At 42.2% G+C, this 24528-nt stretch overlaps 1 protein-coding gene across 3 annotated transcripts in view; it reads left to right on the top strand.

Moving 5' to 3' along the window:
* Nucleotides 1-24528, top strand: part of LOC144781703 (cytochrome P450 2C20-like) — a 497936-nt gene that overhangs the window by 265126 nt on the left and 208282 nt on the right. For all 3 annotated transcript variants that reach the window (XM_078660677.1, XM_078660679.1, XM_078660678.1), the window contains one exon: nt 1632-1773. In XM_078660677.1, the coding sequence (XP_078516803.1) occupies nt 1632-1773 (142 nt within the window). The remainder of the gene's footprint in view (nt 1-1631; nt 1774-24528) is intronic.

Below are 24528 nucleotides of genomic sequence, written 5' to 3' on the forward strand. Positions count from 1 at the left end.
AAATAGTAGAGGTTTGTTACAGGGGCTCTAGTGGGGACTCACCCACCTACAATGAAGATTCACAAGCTACAAACCTGTTGATCACTGGGGTGGTGGTGATGGTGGGGAATAGTTTGGGGCATATTTACAATAACGGGCGCATCCCTGCAAATCAGCAGGGATGCGCCAGTTATTGTGCACCACAGCTCCGCCATCATGGATGCGCCGCATTGTATACGTGACGCATCTGTGCTGTAAAAGTGACGCATTGCTGGAGTTGCGTCGCAAGCGCGACGCAGCTCCAGCAATGCTCTGGGGGCCCTATCTAGTTAATGCTGCGTCAATCCTTACGCCTGCTCAGGCAGGCGCAGGGTTTAGACGCAGCATGGGCCTAAAAGTGACTGAGTGAAATCTTGTAGATTTCACTCAGCCACTGCACAGGAATGCCTACATGTGGCGCAAGGCATTACAATGTGACGCATCCCCCAGATGCGTCACGTTGTAAGTACCCCTGCACCATGGAGCAGGAATTGCGCTGCCGCTGCATCACATAAGTGACGCAACGGCGGCGTAAATGAGGTGCAAGGGGCTTGTAAATATGCCCCTATATATTTTTTTATTAAAATCAAAAGATCTTGGTCAATGCCAGACATCCAAATAAATAGCAATCTTACTGGTTCACTCCTGAGCAGTCAACTAGCAGTGGCGGTCTGACCTGCACCACCCCTGCGGGTCTGCCTGTCGTATTCGAAGTGCAGCGGTCGGACTGCCACAGGACCACCGCCTCCACTGGTATCCAGGATCCTGCAGCGGTGGCGGTGTGTGAATGAGCAGGAATATACTAGTGGTGCTGATGCTGGCACAATCAAGCATATTCTGAGTTTCATTTCCACAGCCCATTTAATGGCAGTGAGCCAACCATGAAAATAGTGGCGGGCAGGCAAGTAAAGGGGCCCTAACAGGCGGAGTTGTCCATGGGGGTGCGTGTGGGAGGGTGCCTATGTTTCTGCACTGGGTGGCATGCATGACATGGTGCATGCCATACTATGTAGAAACGTGCTGTAGGCACAGTCACAACAGCGGTTTGCATGCTAGGCTTTCCTATGAGCTTAACAGAACGCTGCTGTGACACTGCCAACGCACCACACACCCTCCCTGTATTCAACTTGGTATCTGGCGGGCGGGTGCACCACAGACTTGGCAGTCCTCCTGTGAGTGCAATGGTGGCGGAATCACAGGAGGACTGCCAAACTCGCATAAAGCCCCTACATTTTTGCTGGGAACATCACTTACGTACCTAACATGGCATGATAGATTACTTTTGGCAATTTCATATGCCAAGTTAATGTAACTACATGAGATTACGCCAGCGTAACAGACACTTTGTCCAAGCCAACTACACCCAGATTATATTATCTTTCTGTGAACATTAACTTCTAACAATCGGTTTTCTGATTGTGCCCTAAGTAACCATTTACATTTCTTCGCTCCATGATTATCCTAAATATATTTCTCTTAGTATAAGTAAACATTAGTGTTCTGAGACTGTCTTTTAGCCATACTACACACACCACAAAACATCAATTAAACACAAATTCAAGTGGGACCATAAAAGAATCTTCAAATTAATGTGAAATCTTGTTTTCCATTAGGAAACACAGAACCCGGACACTGAATTTTCCAGGAAAAACTTGGTGATGACCACACTGAACCTTTTTGTTGCAGGAACTGAAACAGTCAGTACTACCCTCAGATATGGGCTCATGATATTATTGAAGAATCCAGAAGTAGAAGGTAAGACTAGACTACTAACTGCTAAAGCTATAAGTTCCTTACATTCTAAACCATAGTGCCAAACAACAGACCCAAAAACACAAATATTGACTTAATTAGCTGCAACATGATTAATAATTTACCAGGGTCAAAGCACATATTTGTTTATTAAAAAATCTAATTGATAGAAAAGATATTTCACCAACTTGCACTATCACCACATCTCCTGCAAAAATAAAGTGAGAAAGAGCATGAGAGGACGAAAGAGAGAGAAATACATTTGCATTATTTTGGGGAAGTTAGTGAGACTTTGCTGATGTGTTTAATCAATATCTTAAGAATGACATTGCCCTTAATATCTGACAGAGTGTAAAGCTATTTGGTTTGAAATTTCTATCAATTGCTATTTACATGAAAACTTGAGCGCTGAGTTCTCAATAAAGACTGGTTAAAAGCATACAATGAATCAAAGATTTAATATTATTAAAATAAGGTATAACATACCATGTAAAATGACCTGCTTTTTGGGAAATAAACTGAATTCTTTCTATGCTTTGCTGTTTACAACCATAACAATTGTTAAAATTAATCCCTAAAATGTCAAGTATGGAGACTATTGCAAACTGCTCATTATTTTATAAACAGTTACTAAAGATGCCCTTATGAGGTTTAATAATCAAGTGCTGGAAAAAATAGTGACTGGGGTTACCTGGTATAATCAAGGTTAATCCATTCAATGAGAACCAGGTGCCTTATGAATTTTAACAAGCATTGGCAATGCAAATAAGTCTGGCTTTTGAAGGAAAGTGCCTCTGGTGTCACTGATGGGAGTAGGCACTCCAAAGGTAATCGTACATGTACTCTGTAACTGACCTTTGCACTTGTGCATCCAGTCATCTATCCACTGACTCATTCTTGCATTATCCTCTGACACAATTGCAATAAAACACAAATAAAATCAACAATATATGTACAATAAATTAAAAGAATTCAAGTAGAAAAAATTAAAACTTCCTTCTGTTTAACCACGATGGGCATTTGCTTGCAATAAAGAAACTAAACAAGACAGTTGGTGTCGGTCTTGCAGGGGTATTGTAAATAGTCTGTCCTTGTTTTAAAGTTTATGCATTGCTACCACATTTGGGACCAATGTGTTGTCCATATTGGAATGGTTAAAGAACAAAACACTAGGGACAGCAGCATTCCATCTTGGTCTCCTGGTTTAGAGAAAGTGGCCACGTGGGGTGTGTCTCACTGTAGATGAAATGAGCAGAAAACAAGTGATACATGAACACTCCCTGGAGAGCTGTAGTATCATCTTAAGAAATATTAAACTAAAAAAAGGAGGATCAAAGAAATGAAAGGGAATCTATAAAATGAGAAAATTAAAAACTAAAGGACTGGCCAACCAACCCTTAAACTGAAGCAAACTCATTTTCAGGTGAATTTACACATGTGATCAGAAAATGCTGTGAATCACATTGCAAGAGAGATATTTGAACATAATATCAAGTTATATATATATTGAGCTACACAAATATCAAGGTTTTAATATCGTATCACATAAATATTGTGATGCAGAAATTACGCTGATAAAAATACCGCTTTTTCAATGGAAGCAATATCCATTTAAAAAATATCTGTGTTGTTAATATCGTTTTCAGTAACTTGGTTGTATAAAATATAGTTTAATAATTATCTCTGTATTTTAAATAATAGTTTAATTGTATATGTTAGATATTGTTTGTATAATTGCTGTTAATGTTTTTTACTATAGTTTGCAATTTTAAGCTATTTATCATTTTAATTTAAATGCTAATAGTAATTTATAGTGTTGTAGTGGGATTTGAGGTTTGCAGGGGTACAGGGTGGAAAGTTAATTAAGTATAACGAATTAATTTGTAATTAATATCAATTTTTTCATTGATAATGAATTCTGTAAATTGTGTGTTTTTTTTAAAGTTATATTTTAGGTGTGGGTTTTTGGGTTTGTTAGGGTATAGGTCCGTGTGGGAAATTAATTAAGTACTAATTTATTAGTAATTAATTTGTAATTATTTGCTTAAGCGATAATTAATTATGTAAATTATGTAATTATTATATTTTTTAAGTTATATTTTAGGTGTGGGTTGCTGAGTTTGTAGGGGTATAGGGTGGGAAGTTAATTAAGTAATATTGATTAATAATTAATTATTAATTTATTATTAATTCATTTCATTTATAATCTTTATTTCGGCACAATATAGCCATAAAAGATACTTAAAATCAATCATTACACAATATAAAATCTATATGGAAGAACTAGTAATTTTGTGGATTTATGGATACAGTTTGGAAATCAGTACAATAAAATCTCAATATAAATTAGTTAAAAAGGCATCAATCTATAAGAAACACAATGGGAACATTGATTAAATTAATCTCATCAGTATTTCCAATTGCTAATAACTTTAAGAATGTGGATATATATAGAATATTTGGCTAGCCTAGAATAGCAGCAATCATTACATGTACAAAGTGCAGGAAACTAGATTATATTACAGATCCTTTTATAACTTCAGACCCACTTTGTCTCGTGCAAAGCTTATTGCAAATAGAAATCTGCTAACACCAAAGACTATCATCTGCCTAGTATCAGTCTTGATAATCCTTTTCGCTTCCTTATACGAGCGGATGGCTAGGTTAAGACAAAGTGGCTTAATTCATCTTTTCCTTGCCGCCGCATAAGCTGGGCAAAAGAAGAGGATATGAGGCTCATCTTCTCTTATGGTGTTTTGGCACATAATACATTGGTCACTAATCTTGTCTATACGAGTGTTTGTCCATCTCGCTATAGTCTTGTTAGTTTTCAGAGTTCCATATCTAAATTTCATGTATAGGGTTTTGGCCAGGGGTGGTTGGACCTCATCTAAGAACTGTTCAAAGCAAGGACTATCTTTAAAAGCTAGAAAGTTACATGTGAGAGTTCTGCCCACTTGGCCAGATAGTAAACTATGATCGTTGTATGACCAAAAGTCAGTTTTCAACAATTTTATGGAGTTTTGGGTTAAGCTCAATGGTTCTTCCCAAAACTGTGCCAACCCAATCCTATTTAACCAAAAACGCACGTGTTTTAGCAAAATATTGGAAGTGTTTAAATCCAATCTCATTATTTCCTCGAGGCCATTTCTAAAATCAACCAGCTCTGGTGTGCACCAGAGTCTCACCCATAATGGCAATGGTCTCAGGATAGCATAATGATCTGTGCACTTCATGTTTAGATCGAGCATTAAAGGAGTTAGTGGTGTACTTGTTGGCAGCCATAAGAGAGTCCTATAGAATTTGTTTTCGCTGTTTTCAAAAACATTCCTACAGAACGGCCCCCATATTTCTGCACCATATAATGCAGCGGTCTGGACCTTAAACTTAAAGACTTGTGCCAGGGACACAGCCATACTAAGGCTCGCCCCGTGTTTTTTCGTAATTGGCAGTGTGTTCTGTGTAAATATCATTTTGCTTTTTTCTACTTGGGTCTTCCATGAAAGTTTTGAATCCAATGAAACTCCCAAGTAGATAAAGCTATGCACGGATTCAAATTTTTGGTCATTTAAAAACAGGTTCCCCCTAAAAGATTTATGAGGGTTTATGGCCATATATTTAGTCTTGTTAGTATTATTCTCGAGGCCTTTCCTGTTGCAATATGTTCGGAATGAGTTTAAAAGGGATTGCAGACCTCTGGGTGTTTGGGATATCAGTATAGTGTCGTCTGCGAATAAAAGTGACGAAACCCTTTCTCCATTCAGTTTCGGAGCATCATTATTGCAGCCCTCTAAAAATGATGGAATAACATTGACGAACATTGAGAATAGTGTGGGAGCCGACACACATCCCTGGCGGACTCCTCTCTTAATTGGGATAGCGTTTGTTAGTTCGCCATTTGGCCCCCATCGTACTTTGGCATAATTATTTTCATGCAACCTTATAATCTGCTGTAAGAGACGGGCCGGGAGTCCTTGAGAATATAATGACTCCCATAAAAGTTCGCGGGAAACAAGATCAAAGGCAGCCCTAAGATCAACAAATGCAACATAGAGATGCCCTTTCCTTATGTGGACATATTTCCAACGTAAACAACAGAATCTAAAACCCTGATCTATGGTGCTTATTCTGGGTCTAAAGCCAGCTTGAAACTTAGTAAGTATGGAGTTTTTCTCCATCCATATTTTCACACGTGTTAAAATGTGCCTTGCGTACATTTTCTGTAAAATATCCATTAAACTAATGGGACGATAGTTTGCTGGCTTGCTCCTATTGCCCTTTTTAAAAATAAGTACGATTTCCGCACCCCTCCAACTATCCGGAAAATCAGCACCGGCTGCTAAGGCATTGCATAAAGAATTAATGTAAGGTGCCCAGACGTTAATTGCATGCTTGTATAAATCACCCGTAATTCTGTCTAGTCCGGGCGCCTTTCCATTTTTAACTGTATTGATTGCTAGCACTGTTTCCTCTATTTCAAACTCCAGTTTATCTACACTTGGGGTAGGCCCTAATCTATCTTCATCAAATACCTCAGTATCTTCTGGAGCCCTATATAACTGTGAGAAGTGTTCGACCCAAGTTATTTCATCAAGGAACACATCCTTGACCACCCCTCCAGTACGATTCCCCTTCGCCACCAGTCTCCAGAACCCACTTGGTCCTTTTCCTTGGCTGCCATAAGCAATTCTGCCCAACTTTTCTCATCCCAGTTTCTTCTAGCCTGCTCTTGTATTACCTTATAATCTTTTCTGGCTTTCTTAATCTCAGCAGGGGTCTGATTTTTTACTGCTAGTAGTAATCTAGCCTTGCCCTTACGGCAATCCTTCCCATACCAGGGTTTTCCACATGACATATTATTTGCATTTTGATTGTTTTTTTGGCATTTTAGTTACCAACGATATTAGTGATTTGAAAAACCCATTATATAAGTCAACAAAGGTACTCCCCTCTAACGGTATGCTTGAAAATCTAGCAAACGTATCAGCTAGCAATCTATAAATTTCGGCTAGTGTTTCTCCATGCTCCAGTATATGAGCCCATTTTAATGAGCGACAATTGTTACTGGCCAGTATAACATTGTTAGGTGCATTGGCTAGGTTGACTACTTCATTTGTTGGAATTACATTGGACAGAAGGCTAATGGAAAATAGCAATTGGAGTGGACGATGGTCACTCTCAATCCTAGGCATGATTTCAGTCAGTCAGTCAGTCATAAGTTTACTTTATTTGGTTAGTCATAACCATAAAGCATGCATATACAAAAAAGAATTCCATATAAAATAGCTGCAAGTTAAAAATTCATTTAGTTAAAATGTATTTTCTCGTTCATTAATTACACACTTTGTCTCAGGCCTTATCTGTGGTCTATTTCTACTTTTTGAAGCTGAGACTCTACAAAATTCATAAATTTTACCCCGCTGCATGATAGGATGTTTGAGCCTCCTCCCATCCAGCTGATCACAGCTTGCCTACAGGTACGAATCTGTAGCATGTTAAAAATAGGTTTCAATAAAATTTTCCTCTTTTCTTTTAAGGGCACACATGTACACAGGAGATGGCACAGAGTCTCACTGTGATAATCGCATAGTCTACATCTTGGTCCCTGATGTGTGTCCTTCCATGATGGAATCAAGTCTTTAGAGAAATGGTCACCCATTCTGAGGGCCATAAATTTTCTTTTTAAGGATAGCCTGAAGTGCGCCACGAGATAGGGTTGAGGCTTTAAACATTTATACGAGTTTAAAATGGTCCATGCATGTCGCCATTTGGCCAGAGTCTTTTTATCTTCAACCAGAGATAAGGCTTTTGCATTTAGCTTGCAAATCTTTTTAAAGGCAGCTTCTTCTGGTGGATTCTTCCAGATCTCCTCCATTTTGAGGGTTTCCAAAGATGCTCGCAGATCATTGCCCCATGAGTTAGATTCCTGTTGGTCGTATTGTTTTTTAATTTCTTGCCAACATAAAGTGTTTAAGGATCCTGTTTCCGCCGTTCTCAGTTTCCAGCACCATTTCGCTAGGGCAGCTTTCCTTTGGTATATTTGATTTTGTAAACCAAATTCCAGCCTAATTTGGGCCGGAGCCGATCCTTTATGTAGGTGAAACATGGATTTGTATATTTTTGTCTGGAGGGTATTTAAAATGGCTGCTTCTTTCCCATGCCATATTTCCAGTCCGTATGAGAGAGAGGGTAGAACTTGGGCTGCCATTACTTTTAGCAGATGGTCGTGTGATGGACATTGCAGTTTCTTTTGGAGAACTTTGTACGCAAAGCTCAGTGATTGTGCTTTTGCAGCGATTGTTCTTTTTTGAGTTGAAAGGGACATATTTTTGCTTATTGAGACCCCTAGGTATTTGTAAGCCGTTACTTCCTCAATCTGTCTGCCATTTGTGAACCACTTAAAAGATCTTTTACTGGTGCCCGCCAATCTCACCACTTTTGTTTGTTTGATGTTTAGTTCCAGGCCTTCTCTCTCAAAATAATCTGTTAATTCGGCTATTGTTCTTTGTAGGCCTATTGGTGTTTGACTTAAGATTGCAATATCATCCGCGTATTGGAGGAATTGAATGCTTTCATTTGCCAGTTTAGGCGGGTGTCCGTTCACGTTCTTGAGTTGGTCTTTCAAATCGGCCAGATATATGTTAAAAAGGGTTGGTGAAAGCACGCAGCCCTGTTTGAGGCCGTTAGTTATTTTTTGTTCTGCGGATACTCTTCTTCCGTCTCCCAGTTTTACTTTTGCCCATGTTCCGCTATATAGTGCCATTAATGTTTCCATTAATGTTTTTGGAAGACCCCACTGGTCCAGTTTTTTCCATAGGCGTCTTCTGGGCACTCGGTCGAAGGCGGATTTCAGGTCTATGTAGCAAGCTATTAATCCGGTCTTCCTTTTCACTGCACCTTCGATTAGTAATGACAGAGCAGACAGATTGGTTAAACAGCCCATGCCTTCTCTGAAACCGGTTTGGAATTTGGGTATTATTTTATTGTCCTTTACCCATTTTCGTAGAAGAGACAATATACAAGATGAAAAAAGCTTTGCCTTCACGTCGATTAAAGCTATTAATCTATAGTTCCCGGGTTCCATTCTGCATCCACTTTTGTATATTGGATGGAAGATGTTTCCTTGCCAGGAAAGTGGGATCTTTTTTTCTTTATGAATGTAATTAAATAATGGTGTTAGGTATATTGCCCAGAAGTCGGCGTCGTATTTGAATAAAGCGTTTGGCATTCCATTCGGCCCTGCTGCTCCTTCCGCTTTCATTTTCTTTATTAGGCCAGTTAGCTGTTTGGTAGTTGTCAGCGGCATTTGTTCATCTTTGTCTGTGTCGTCCTGCCGGTCATTTTTTCTTTGTCCAAGAACTGATTCTTTCTGTTCTATACCGTTTTTTGGGTTTTTGAATGCTTCTCTGTTGATTGGGTAACTCTGGATGTTATACAGATTATCAATATAAGTGGCCCATGTTGTTTCACTTATTCCTATATTGAGTTGACCACCTGCTCCTCTCAAAAGTTTATTTATTACATTCCAGAATTCTCCACTATTTGGTAATTTACTAGTCCTTAACAGCTCTTCCCAGATTTCCTCTGTGTGGGATTTTTCGGCTTTTCTACACTCCTCTTTGTATTCTTTCCTCATTTTTTGTATATCGCTGTTGTCTACTTTTTTTCCTAACCTTTTTTCTGCGGCCTTTTTTCTTAGTTTTTTCCCAATTTCCCTTTTCCTGTCTCTTAGGTTAGTGTTATACCATGGCTCAGTATTTGCGTTGTGGCCATGGGTTACTGATGTGTTTATCGCAAATTTTCCCGGCACAAATTTGTGCAAATTCTCCCATTTAGTTATGGGTGATTGATTTTCAAAAGCCATCATAGATTTTCCGTATTCTAATACTTCGTTCATTATCTCCTTTTTTACTGGGCCCTTGCTTTTAATTTTCTTCAGTTTGTATATTTCCGGAAATGCTGTCAGATATTCTAATTGTGTTCTCTCCTCGATGTTTTTCCTCATTATTGTCTCTTGTGGGGAGTGATCACTCTCTGGTCGGATTTGTATTCCAAAGTGCACTATGTTCTTTCTTAGTTCCTTGCTTATTAGGGTGAAATCAATTATGGAGTTCCTTTTAGCGCTGGTGAAAGTAGGCATGATTTCAAGGTCAATTACATAAGACCAGATATCAAGGGAAACCATTACGAAGTCAATGTTACTTTGGGAATTATTCCTTATAAAAGTCGAGGCTTTTGCTATGTCCGATGGTAATCGGCCATTACAGGCTCTCAATCCATGTGCAGCTATCATCCTCATAATTTGAACTGCCAATACTGTACACTGAACCGGATTAATATTATATAATGTGGGTATATTATTGGCCCTGTCCTCATCTTCAAAGATGTCTTTAAGGCCTATAATTGGCTCATAGTTACAATTCAGATCGCCACCCAGTATTATACTTGGTTCCTCCTCCATACGATTTAGGAAGGAGTCCAACGCTTCCAGTATCAGTGACTCTTTTGATAAAGGACATAGTCTATTATAGACATTGAATAGGTATAACACCCTTCCTACCTTTGTGATTAATCTTAAAGCCAGAACATCCAATGAGTTAATTTTTAACATTGTTTTTCGGATCTCAAGTGTTACCTTCACCCATAATGTAAGCCCCCCGAGGGCCTGCCTCTAACGGAAGGAACTGCATCAATATTAAAAGTTCTATATCCCACTCTGTGCGGGGACTTTAATGCCCAAGTTTCCTGAAAAATATAGATATCACTTGATTCAATATAATCACTCCATTCTGGGTCACTGACATTCTTCCTAAGCCCGCTATATTCCATGAAATTAGTTTTAGATCTGTGAAGTTACTCGTAGCTAAGGGGGGTTCGTCTAGCAAGATATCGCTTGTACATATGTTTGCTCCAGGCAACACCACTTCTTGACCCAAAGTCAACAACAAATTTTGGGACATTAACCCACCTTCTTCCATATCTGTCTCTTTCACCGTAGACACATTAGTCAAATAATCAATAACTGGTGCAACCATTATCTCGTTTATCTCTATTTCTACTCTTGGAGCCACTCCTCCTTCTCCTCCGGCTATCCTCAGATGCAGTCAATCTACAGCCTCCAGAGAGGATAGTTCTTGGAATCTGTTAGTTGTGTCAAGAGGGGTAAAATTGTCGCAATTCCTACGTGTCTCATCCCCATTCGGTCGATAGAAGTACCCCAGAGGGAGGGCATGAATATTGGTGTTCTCCGTCAGGGATTCTTCGCTTATTTTTAGCAGATTACGGGCCATGTAAGGGCGCTTAAAGTTTACGACTATACAGTCGCCTTCAATATTTTTCCTCTGGTCTCCCACCCACCCTACCCTACGCACCATCAAGATCTCGTTCATTTTTTGTGGGCTGAATCTTTTAAACTTTTGGAGCCAATAAACTACCTTGTTTCTAAGGGTGAACCACGTTTCGGTTTGATCCCTCCTTAGAACCGGTAATCCAGTTAGTATTAGAACATACGGGCATGAGGCTGGGGGTAAACTTAAGTTGTCACAATTGGGGATATATTCAGTTTCATCAGTGCTAGGTGCCGGTACCCTTAGACTACTACTACAGGGGTTACTTGAGCTCTGTACGATTTGGTCTTTTCTCTTCTCTCCTAATCGGGTTGCGTTACCTTTTGCTTCCTTATTTCTTGGTAATTGTTTTCTTTCTCCCGCAACACCAGTATCGTTCAGAGGGGCTGTATCAATTGCACCACAATATTTCCATCACAAATCGCTTCCTTGTTTTTATGGTGACTTGTCCTGTACTCTGCAAGTAATTTCACCCCATCTTCAACATTAGCTCTCCCCACCTCAAGCATAATGTCTAGCTTGGTTGTAGCTTGATTTATCTGGGCAATTTTTTCATCCAAATCCTTCAATCTATTACCCCAAAAATCGTTTATTTGTGCCTGCACAGAATCTAGGGTGGTCTTAAAGATATCTGCGACAATATGTTCTAATGTCTCGGCCATGCCATCCACTCTGTTAGTATATGAGGAGTTATCAACCTCGGTTTGGGTTCCACAAGATCTACTTTCATGCCCCATATGTTCTACTAGTACAGGATGGCTTTTGTTCGACATCCTTGGACGCCCTACACCCCCATTTTTGGTAACATTTAGTTTCCCTTGCGTTATATATTTGGGTTTGCTTTTTGCAAGTCCCCCTTGCCTTGCCCCTTGATGCCTAGTCGCCATCGGTGAAGTTGACGGCACTTCTGCCACTGGGCGATCGCTGTCGATCGGAGTAGGAGTATGATCTATCACAGAAATCCCTAAAATGTGAATGGGAGATGTAATGCAATCACTGTTAACCATTAACAATGGGACTGGTTGACCAGGTTCTTTATGTGATGGTAATTTAGACGGATCCAAGGATAACCTTCTTTCAGCAAGGGCAATTTCATGGGTTATAATCGATTCCGCCCTTAGAATAAAGTTGTCCAGAGTACCCGTTGTACTTTTTTGTTTGCTCATAGTGATATGCTGTTTTTAACCGTAGTATATAAGGTACGCTAATGAGCTTTCTCTATACACTTGGCTAACAGATATCAACCTTACTCACAGCAAAAGGGGTAAGCCTTTTGTCAACAGACACGATATCACAATACAACAGAATTAGTAGCTCCTAGAAATAACAATATAGAATGCCCCCTCCCTTTCACTCCTCCATTATTTACTAATAAGGTCACTTGGGAAGGATCATCCGGAGTGGAAGGCCACAGCTCAGAACATTCTTTTGGCCTTGTCCAAACGCGGCCCGGTTTCAGTTACAGTCAATCAAAGAATAAATAGGAGAAAATATCATGTATATTAAATCGGATTAAATCGTATGCAACATACCCTGATATAATAGTTATTTTCTGGAATCCAGGGCCAAGAGGGGTCGCCCAGCCCAGCCTCTTCCAGCCTCTTCCAGCCTCGGAAGGCCGCAGACGGCCCCGCCCTGGTCCCGGGCTTCTCCCGGCACGCGCACGCGCGCATTCTGCGTGGGCGGAAGCCCTGCTCTGCTTTTCAGGCACCTCCTGGCGCTGGCTGTTGACGAGGATTGCTAGCGCCGCAGGGGGAGTGCTGGGACTTTGAGTCCTTGAGTTGCTGTGAGCCCCGCTAATGGTGGTGAAGATGGGGGGAACAGGTACAGCGGGTGCCTGCGGTGAGTGATAGCGTTGCCGTCCTCCCAGACCGATTGGTGGCAGGTTTTAATTCTCAGCTTTATTAATTATTTAATTGATAATCAATTATGTAAATTGTGTAATTGTTATAGTTTTAAAGTTATATTTTAGGTGCAGGTTGTTGGGGTTGTAGGGGTATATGGTGGGAAGTTAATTAAGTAAATATTAATAAGCAATTCATTATTAATTTTAATTAAAATATGTACTTTATTTATAATTATGTAAATTGTTTAATAAATATATTTTAGGTGTGGGTTGTTGTATTTTTAGGGGATAGGCTGGAAAGTCATTTAGGTGGTAGTTAATTAAAAATTAATTATTCATTCATTATTAATTATTTTATTTATTACTTAATATGGAAATCGTGTTATCATATTTTATTTTAATTATATTTTAAATGTGGGCCGCTGGGTATGTGGGAGTATAGTGTGAGAATTTAATTAAATAGTCAATTAATAGCATTTTTTATTTAATACTAATTATTTAAAAACATTATAATTATCTAAAGTGTTTAATTGTTTTAAAATGTATATACATAATATTTATATTAAGAATTTAAATGTTTGTACAGGTAATACATTTATTAAAATATGGTATGTGTTTGAGGTGAAGTACTTTCCCTACTACTGCACAGACTGGAGTGGGAATAGTAAATTTTACCCCTCCTGACTCCAACGATTTCCCTACTGTTGCACTGATCGTATTGGGAATAGTAAATGTTACCCCTTTACAGTTCAATGTTTTCCCTACTGTTGTACAGACTGGAATGGGAATAGTAAATGTTACCCCTCCTGAGTTCAACGCCTTCCTTACTGTTGCACAGGCTGGAGAGGGAAAAGTAGATTTTACCTCTCATGAGTCCAATGCATTCTTTACTGTTTCACAGACTGGAGTGGGACTAGTGATTTCTACTCTTACTTAGTCCAACGCTTCCCTAGTGTTGCACTGACTGGAGCGGGAATAGTACATTTGACTCATTTGCAGTCCAACCCTTTCCCTAGTGTTGCACCAATTGAGGTGGCAATGGTAAATTTTACCCCTCCGCAGTCCTGCGCTTTCGCTACTGTTACACACACTGGAGCGGGAATAGTAAATTGTTACCCCTCCTTAGTCCAACACTTTTCCTACTCTTGCAGAGACTGGAGTGGGAATAGTAAATTTCACCCCTCCGGCACCCAATGAATTCCCTACTGCTGCAGAGACTAGATTGGGAATAGTGTATTCATTATTCCTACAGTTTAATAGCTTTGTTAATACTGTACAAATATATAGTATTATAATGTGATTATGTGTTTAATTTTATATATATACTTTCTTGGAAAGTTTGAAGATATTTTTTGTAAAATTTATTTTTTCTATTGGTTACTCTTTGTGTATAATGAAATTGACAATTTTTTATGTTTTGGCAATTTATTTGGTTATATTGTTATTATTTTTGCATATATATTTATGTATATATATGTTTATACATATATATATATATATATATATATATATATATATATATATATATATATATATATATATATATATTTTAGTAATTGAAAATCATATTATAAATTAAAATGAATATTTGTAATAGTTTTATATTTTGTGTGTGCATAAATACATACATATATATGTGTGTGTGTGTTTATATAAGTATATATTTATATATAGTTTTAAATATTATTTGAACATATTTAATTTACATCAAATTAATGTTACATGTTAAAATATTTACTATTTACTGTTTTAACTATATATATATATATATATATATATATATATATATATATATATATATATATATATATATATATATATATATAAACAATATTTTTGTATATATTTATTCAATAATAGTGTAAAATTATATATATTTTTTCGATATTATTGTACTTCCCTTTATATGTATAAAGAGATGATATTTTTAACAATGGTATTTAGGACTTTATATTTCTGTAGGTCGATATTTGGGGTTTAGATTATGTCATATATCCTGCAAGAGAGCCATTGATGGCTGTGGAATTTACGATTACCCTTTCTATTGTGAATGAATGATTTTGCTTTTTAGAAGATCCTGGCAGACGGCAAATAATAGATTCTTCCTAGCATGATGGCTGTGGGTATCGCAGCGGATGCAAAGTCCTTCTGCCACTTTTCCGCGGGTCGACAATCGTTACGGTTGCCAGCTGGGCAGAGCTGGGCCATCAATATGGTGGTGGTGCCTAGCCCTTTCTATTATGAACAAATGATTTTGCTTCTTAGAAGATCCTGGCTGACGGCAAATAATGGATTCTATCTAGCATGATGGCTGTGGGTATCGCAGCGGATGCAAAGTCCTTCCGCCACCTTTCCGCCGGTCGCCAATCGTTACGATTGCCAGCTGGGCAGAGCTGGGCCATCAATATGGTGGTGGTGCCTAGCAGGCACCACCAGCCATATTACGATGTGGGTGGTTTAAAGACCTTTCGCTCCCATGGAAAGGCTGGCAGGGATTGGCTATGGGGGCCCATTGCGGCATCCCTGGGTGGGGTGGGGGGTGTACTTGGGGTGGTACCCATGGTACCACCCCTGAAGTTCCCTGCACCAAGTGCCAGGCACCGCATGGTGCATGCCACTTGAAGCAAGGAAATGCTGTGTAGGCCCTTTTACCATCGCAGATGGTGCTGCAGCCAGCAGCACTGTCCGCAATGGTAAAAGGTCAGGATGCGCCCACCAGTATGGCGGGCGCATCCTAATTGGGCCGGTGGGGCAGCGGCATGTCTGGAGGTTGGTCCCATCATAATGAGCCCCAAAATACCTGCCTTTAGGCTTTATCACAATATAATAACAATACCCCCTTAAAAGCCTACTGCCTTTAACAGATGCCCTTCACAATATGTTAGTAAGGCCTATTTCCTTTGGCATAACTGTTGTATGTAGTATTGAGCGTGGTTTCCACGAGCGTGCTTATGTGCTCGTGGAGATCATGCTCTTCCTTTGTGTGTCTTTTGGATTCTAGTCACGCTCTATTAAACATGTTGTGTTTTGAACGCACTTAGTTTATGGGGTCGGTTAGGGTGTCCTCGAAGGGCATTATGAACTGACATTTTGACTTGAAGAGATGCAATAAACTTCTTCTGGACTCAACTTGATTCTTCCTGCGTTATTCATACTGGATGAATAAATACTTCCCACAATAACATTTCCTTATAAACAGATCACACATAAGGAATCAGACATAACTTTTCCTAGTGAACTAATAAGGCCTCCTGCCTTTACCCATGGCGTGACGCTATATACAATACAAGACTACTGAAGTGTGAATTAACTGGCAACCATCATGCAAATTACAAATATGTAAAAATGAGCATTGGCAAAACAATATGCAACTCCTCTCTAAAGAATCAGCACATTGAAAATGTTCTCCCTGTCAACACCAGTACCCTTGCCTACTATGGTAATACATACAAGCAAATATGTTTCTATGGACTGTATCATAATATGTCAACAATCTATTGTTAGAGTCCTATTGAATTTACCATATACTTTTCAAAATGCATAATCCAGGCCTGCTATCTCTGCAAAAATGTACCCCAGCATTATGGCATTTGCATAACATTTCCCTGCACACCGTTTAAGCCTATTGCTGCTATCATTGGCTTCTCACCATAACCAACTCAGGTGTACTGTACGCTGAGCGTAAGCTTTCCCACAAGGCAACCAACAAATAACAAATGTAAATAAAATAACAGTGACAAACTATCTCTTGTAACAGGGCTAAACAAGAATTCTCACAGTGCACATTTTATACTTTTTATACAGCCATGGTTTGTCAGAGGGGGTACCAAACCAAAAGCCTTGTCACTGAGGAAATCTGTGAGATTCCATGTAACAAAAAAAACTATTGGTAGGTTCTAATTTAGAGTAATAACAATCCATCTTTAAATGCCTACTGACTTTAACATATACTTTTCACAGTCCATATACTATGACTACTACTGTTCTCGTAACTTTTCATAATAATCATATTCATGCTTATAGCCTATATCATTGGCTTGGCATTATAACCAACTCAAGCCTATGGTACTGAGCATAAGATTTCCACAAACCAACTGTCCAGCATACAGTCATTAATATATTCCAAATTACACTTGGAAAAGCACAATACAATTTCTCACAAGAGAGCCTAACTAGACTATTGTAGTGCATATACTCTATCCCCACGGTTTGTTGGGTTGGATCACAAACATTAAAATCCCATTCCTGCTATGGTAATTCAATATAACAAAATACCTGCTTACAAGCTTTAGCATAGTGTGTTAACAAGCAATCCTTAAAAAGCCTGTTGCATTTAGCACATGCTTTTTACAATAAGTAGGTCATACCGAATGGCTTTGCTATAATTTATTTTATTTTTTATTTATTTTTATTTTTGAAGTTTTATATAGCGCGAACAAGATCTTTGCAGATATCAGAGCGCTTTACAAGGACAAGGGGGTGATAGAATAATAGTATGTAATAGTTGAGGTAGTTAGGTACAAGGTGCATAGTTATATAGGTAGGTCAAAATACAATACAAGAGGTAGGTCAACGTTGAGGTAGTGTGGGTACAAGGTGCATAGTCAAACAGATGCGTGCATAGTTACATAGGTAGGTAAAAATACAAGAGGTAGGTCAAAGTTGAAGTAGTGTAGGTACAAGGTGCATAGTCAAACAGTTGCGCCAATAGTATAAAGGTACAAAAAGAAGGAGCATATACTTGTTTAAGCGTGCTTAAAATGCTTTTGGAGATAGCATAAAGGTAGGCAAAGTTGAGGTAGGTGAGTACAGGGTGCATAGTCACACAGGTGCATCAGTAGTACACTAGTAGGAATAGTTGAGGTGGAGTAGGTACAGTATGCAAAGTCAAACAGGTGCGTCAACAATATAGAAATATCCAAAGAGGGAACGTATACAATCAGATAAGTCGATAATACAAGTGAAACAAATAGCGCATGGGGTCAGGCAGGTAGTACAGAGCGGATTCTTGAGAAATACAGAATAATAGATCATGTGTATTTAGCCATGAGGATCGCTTTTACTTCTTTCTTAAAAAGTTTGTTGGAGGAGATGAGCCTGGTTTCAGGAGGGAGTGAGTTCCAGATCCTGGGCGCCATTCCTGAGAAGGAGCGTTTATAGGTTTTTTCCTTCCGAAATCTTCGAGGCTTCAGCAGAAGATTGTTTGTGCTTCTAGTAGTTCTAGAGCCACCAGAAGTTGTCAGCTTTTGAGTGAGGTAGGCGGGTGAGTTCATGTGTACAGCCTTGTGTGTCATGCAGGCGATTTTCAGATGTATTCTGGCTTCAAAAGGTAGCCAGTTCAGAGATTTAAAGTCAGGGGAAATATGCGAGTGTTTTTTTGAGCCAGTGATGAGTCTCGCTGCCGCGTTAAGGGACGCTCTTAGGGGTGCAGTTGTAGTTAGGGGGAGCCCGCAGAGGGCGGTGCTACCGTATTCTATGTGCGGGATGACTATAGATTGTACTGCAGTATGGAAGTCTTTGGCTGGAAGGAAGGGTTTAAGTTTTCTCAAGGTATTGATTTGGAAGTTCGCTCCTTTCGTTGCCTTGCTGATGTGTTGCTGCATGTTGAGATTGGCATCAAGTGTTATGCCTAAAGATTTTGCTGAGTCTACGATGGTAGGTTGTACATTTAGAGCCGTTAGGTGCTTAAGCCATGTTTGAGCGGTAGAGATTTTTGCGGGAGGTGAGATCAGGAGGAATTCAGTCTTCAGCGCATTGAGTTTGAGGTGATTCTCGGCAAGCCAGGATTGGGTGTTTCTGATCGTGGTGTTCAGAAGCATGATGTCCTTGGGAGATTGTATTTTGAGATAAAGTTGGGTGTCGTCGGCATACATGTGAAAGTGAACATTGGATGCTTGTAGCAAAGTAGTGAGAGGTTCCATAACTAGGTCGAACAGTGTTGGGGAGAGGGAGGATCCTTGAGGGACGCCTAGCGATACAGGTACCGGAGAGGACATCAGGTTGTTGCTTTTGAGTCTCTGAGACCGGTTGTGTAGAAAGGAAGTGAACCACTTGAGAACAGTCCCAGATATGCCCATTCTTGTGTTTAATAGTTCGAGTAGGTTCTCATGTTTAACTGTGTCGAATGCTGAAGAGAGATCAAGAAGGATGAGGAGGCAGGTATCGTTTTGGTCTAGGATTTGGAGGGCGTCGTCAACTATGTGAATCATAGCAGTTTCGGTACTGTGCCCAGCTCGGAAGCCTGATTGATGAGGGTTGAGGAGATCAAACTTATCTATGTGTTTAGTCAGTTGTAGCTGTACGCATTTTTCCAACAGTTTAGCGAGAGTGGGAATATTTGTAATAGGCCGGTAATTGTTTAGATCAGTGGGGTCTGCTGTTGTTTTTTTTAGTAGCGGTGTGACTTGTCCGACTTGGAGGGCGCTGGGGATGGATCCTTGTTGAAGAGAGCTATTGATAATCTTAGTCCAGAGTGGGAGGAGCAAAGGAGTAAAGTCTTTTACAGCCTTAGCAAGAAAAGGGTCAGTGAGGTGATTGGATGGTTTCAGGGTGCTGTGCAATCTGCCAATTTCTTCTTCGTAGTAGGTGCCAAAGGATGACCATGTAGCATTGTTCTTTGGTTCAGACGCTGCTGTGTGTTGGGGGTTGGAGTAAAGGATTGCGTCATTGAGGAGATCGCTTCTTATGTTGTCGGTTTTTTGGTTAAAGAAAGCAGAGAAGTCTTCACAGGAAGGTGTAACGCCCATGGTGCTGAGTGTCTGGAGTTGTTCTTTGGATTGTGTTCTGATTAGCTCAAACAGTTTTCTTGGGCGGTTTTTTGCTTGGGAGAACTGGAGGCTGAAGAAATCTCTTTTTGAGCGTTTTATTTTCCTGAAGTAGGCGTTTCTCTGTTTCTTCAGGGTTTTTAGGTGCAGTGCAGAGGGGGCTGATCTCCAGGCGCGCTCTACCAATCGCATGGCCCGTCTATCTTCATTGAGGCTCCCGTCATACCATGGGTTTGAGATCTTGGATGAGACTCTTTTCAGTTGCATGGGTGCAGCCTCATTGATTATCGTGGTCATAGCATTGAGATAGTGGTCAGTCAGGAGTTGAACGTCCGTAGCGCCGGAGGGGGGAAGTAGGAGATTGCAGCTGTTAGGCGGTAAGGAGTCTGGGTTGAGTTTCTTCATGTCTCTTTTCCAAACTTTGGGCTTAGAGGGTTGAACTGGGTTAAATTTAATTATTTCATTGATAAGGAAGGAGACAATATGATGATCTGACCAGTCACAAGGTTGGATTGACTCAAGTTGAATAGCGTCCTCTTTGGAGATGATAAGGTCGAGGATAGAACCTTTCTCATGGGTCGGGCTGTTGCATATTTGGGTGAGATCAAGGGCGTTGAGGAAGATTTTGAGGCTATTTACCACTGTGCCACTACTGTCATTCCAGTGGGGATTGTAGTCGCCAAGGAAAATTTGGGTGTTTTGCCGTCCTGAGTTGGTTGAGATTGTGTCCATGAGTTGTTGGGAGAAGGAGAGCTTGTCCCCAGGTGGGTGGTATATGATGTGTAGTGAGCATACCGGTTTGCTTTCGCTGATGACATCAAGGCAGAGGTATTCACAGGAAGTAAGGGAGGGGGCGGACGCTTTAATAACTGAAAGGTTGCTTCTGTAAATACAGGCAATTCCACCGCCTGTCTTTTTGATCCTGTCAAATCTAATGATACAGTAGTTGGGGGGGACTAGGATATCCATGATAGGTGTAGAAGAATCGGACAACCATGTTTCAGTCAGAATGGCTAGATCCGGTTCCAGAGAAATGATGAGATCGGCGACCCCCGCGGAATGTCTTTGGGCCGATCTGCAATTGAGAAGTATGCATTTGAGTCTAGGGGTGCAGAGGGTGGAGGAAGGTTCTATAGTGAGGGGTACATTTGTGAGGTTGTTGGGGACGGAGCCTCTGTTGTTATGCGTGTGGTGCCTGAGAGGGTTAGAGATAATCGTTGGGATGGACAGATGGTTGGTGGCTAGGTCATTTTGGGGAGCCGGGACGTAAGAGTGGAGAAGGGTTTGTATGTCATGGTCTGAGATCGTATCGGTAGTGCGTCTGGGGCGATTGGTGGTATTGCGAGAGGGCATAGAGGTCCAGTGTGGGGAGTGTTGTGTGATAAGGCGAGTAGGAGGTGAGGAGGAGGTGTTATTAGGGGTAAAGGAAGTATTGTGATTGGTAGTATTGCGATTGCGATTGGTATTGCGATTGGCGGTATTGCAAGAGGGGATAGAGGTCCAGTGAGGGGGGTGTTGTGTGGTAAGGAGAGTAGGAGGTGAGGGGGAAGTGTTATTAGGTGTAAGGTTGGTGGTGGGAGGGGGGTGTCTGGGGTGTGAGGGGTGTGTGATGAGCAACTCTTTGATGGAGTGTAGTTCTTCTTTCATTTGGAGGAGGGAGGACATAATCATGTCCAGCGTGGTGTTGGTGGCGGAGTTGGGGAAGGGTACTGGCGGTGAACAGGCGTATAGGTTACTGGAGAAGGGGGGTGATCGGGGTGGAGAGGTGGAGCTGGTGAAGGGGTTGGAAGTGTTCGAGAGAGGATTGGTGTTAGGGTTGGTGTTAGCGTTATTGGGCAGGGAATTAGTGCTAAGAGGGGATGGGTAAATGGGGGCGGTGTGGAGACTGGGGGTTGCGGGGGTGGAGGTGGGATAGTGGGGACTGAGAGTGGGGGGTGTGAGGTTGAAGGAGGGTTGTTCTGAGAAGCTTGGTATGAGGGGCGGGACGGCAGTGCAAGGTGTGGGGGGGATATGGGAAGAGAGAGAGTCATGTTGCGTTGGGTACAGTTAGGGGAGGGGGGTGTTCTGAGAAGCTAGTCGGAGGTGTGCGTGTTCTGTGGGGGAGGGGTCGAGGGGGTGGCGGTGTGGGGGATGCTAGAGGAGGTGCGTTCGGCGTCTGATGCTGAAAGGTGTGATGTGTCTGTAGACGGAGGGTGATAGAGTAGAGTAGTGGGGGAGTGAGGGGGTGCGTGTTAATGTCAGGAGGTGGTGTGGAGTCCAAGATGTTGGGAATGATGGCGGGAGGGTGAGGGATCAGGGATTTAGAGAAGTATTCTTTAAAGGTGGGGAACAGGTTGTCAAATAGGTCTAGGTTTCTGTCTGTGGATTGAATTAAGATGGTGCCGTTGTTGTAGATGGTGATGGTTGCTCTAGCAGGGTAGTACTGGGATTGTGTGGTTGAGAGTGTTACTCCATAGGCACTTTTCCTAGTGGTCGAGACGGTAAGTAGGGTAAGGAGTGCTTTTCTCCATTGTGCTCTGCGTGTAGTGTATAGGATGATATCAGTGCTCTTGGTTCCATTGTTGAGGGAGAAGTAGGTGTCTACAAAGGGTGTTTCAGGGTGGGACTTCAAGAAGTTGTGCTTAAACCTTTTTGCGTTTTTTTTGGTGAGCCCGGGGGGGGGTAATTTATTTTGTAAGTGTGTTTGCCCAAGGGTTCCATGTTGGGAGTAGGGGGATGCGTGGCTGGGTGTAGGAACGGCGCTATGATGTGTGTGAGGAAAGAGTGGGTGCAGCAGTCAAGGAATGAGTGCGAAGGAGTAGTGATTTAGACTAGTCTAAGATGGCCGCTTCTTTAGGCGTGATGCAGTGATGAGGATTGACTAGCCTAAGATGGCTGCCAAGTTAGAGAGATTGAGGGGTATAGCAGTCCTTTGTTTATTGTTACGTAATGAGAACAAGGAGGTGAGCCAGTTTCAGAAGTTCAAGAAAAGGCAGGTCTAGGAGTCCTATTTCTATCTCACTGGGTGGGTGGAGGGGAATCTTATGTCTATTTTGGCGAGTGAGGGGAAGGCAGAGTGGGTGTTTAGATTAGTTTTGTGGGGGTATGGTGCTTAGATGTTCTAGATTTATGACCCCAGCCATTTTGGGCGAGGGAACCGGCTTTATGTGGGTTTCAGGGAAAATGGAGGCCGGTGAGGCTACAAGTTTTATGGCCCCAGCCATTTTGGGCAAACAAGTCTGAGAAATAAACTCGAGTAATTCAGTGAAGAGGTGATGCAAATTAAATGAAAACACGATACCTTGTCCTGAGCCTGGGGGCGTTTTACGAGTGAGGCGATTGCACTGCTGGCTGCATTCTGTCTCTTTTGAGCACTTTGCCAGCGTGAGGCATTCCTTCTTTATCCGGCTGAATCCATCCTTAAAACATTAGCGATATTGGGCACACGTTATCGGTGCTGTTTTGTGCCATTTTTGCTCCCTTTCCTTTAGTGCGGGGTCAGGGTCGTGGAGCGACTTAGCTCCGTGTGTGTTGAAGAGCTGTGGCAACAAGGAGGCTCCCAAAGCCTGTTTTTCCCCGGTGCGAGACCCTCGGCAGGAGGGGGGGTCTCGTCGTCTTGCTCTGCAGGGTGTCAGGGCAGATCAGCGTCCAAGCCACTGCCCGCAGTGTCTTGCGGGACCCGGCGAGGCTCGGAGCCTCCGTAGCCGCAAGGGGCTTGTTCCCGAGGCAGTTCAGGGTCTACGCCTCTACCTCGGGCAGCTCCCGGCGTCGCTGGATGAGGAGCGATGCCACAATCCAGACTAAAGGCTCTGGGCAGCTCTGGGCAGCCCGGCGTCGAAGCCAATGCCCTCCTCCTGGTCCCTCAGTGTCTGGCAGCAACCCGGCGAGGCTCGGAGCCTCCGCAGTAGCAGGGGACTTGCTTTGGACCTCCGTTCCAGGTCCCGCGATGACCCGTAGCAGTCTGTCGAGGTGGGTCAGGCTCCAGGCTGTGGCCGTCCAGCCGTGAGTGGACGTCGGAAGCCGGTAGACTCCAACCACCTGTCCCGTCTCCAGCCAGGTCCAATCCGTCCAGGTGCCCCAGCTGATCGGTCCGGTCAGAGCGATGGGGGTGCCTGCAGTGCCGAGTGGGCTCCGGACCTCCGTCCCGGTCCCTCAGTAACCCGCAGCAGCCTGGCGAGGCAGCGTCCCGGCTGTGTCGATGGCGAAACAGGCTCCCGGACAGGGAGAGCACTTCCAGCGTGAGCGGGACAACGGGGTGGTCTTGGCGGAGACTGCAGGCAGGCAGGAGCATCTCCGCAGTGGGGCTCCCGTCGTCTGTCCGGCGCCAGCAGTGCTCCAGGTCCGGGTCCACTTCCGCGAGGTCCGGCGGTAGCAGCGGTGATTTTGGGCGTGTCAGAGACCTCCGGTGAAATCGCGGGCATCCACAACAAGCAGCAGTTGTCCACGGCGGGCTCCAGGCAATAATCCGCCGTGCCTTGCTCCGCAAATGGTCAGGGAGAGCCCCGGGTCCAAAGAAGAGGGTGGGGGTGACTCGGTCTTCTCCTGCGATGCTCAGCCTCCAGGCTGCGGCTTTCGTCCTCCGCACCGGCAGGTAAGGAAGATGTTGTTCCAATCCAGTTACTTTCCAGTCCAGTTACTTGTACTGCTCCAGTTACTTGCTCAATCCCGTTACTTGCGTGTTGCTCTGCGTGGCAGATGCTGCTGGGTGCTAAACAGGGATAAAATCCGAAGAAATGGGATCCCCAGCACTTGGAGCTCTTCCCAAGAGCTCCTACCCGGCGGCCATCTTGCTCCGTATAAAGCTTCATAATAAACAGATCAA

This window comes from Lissotriton helveticus, chromosome 9 (assembly GCF_964261635.1).
Source record: "Lissotriton helveticus chromosome 9, aLisHel1.1, whole genome shotgun sequence".
NCBI lineage: Eukaryota > Metazoa > Chordata > Amphibia > Caudata > Salamandridae > Lissotriton > Lissotriton helveticus.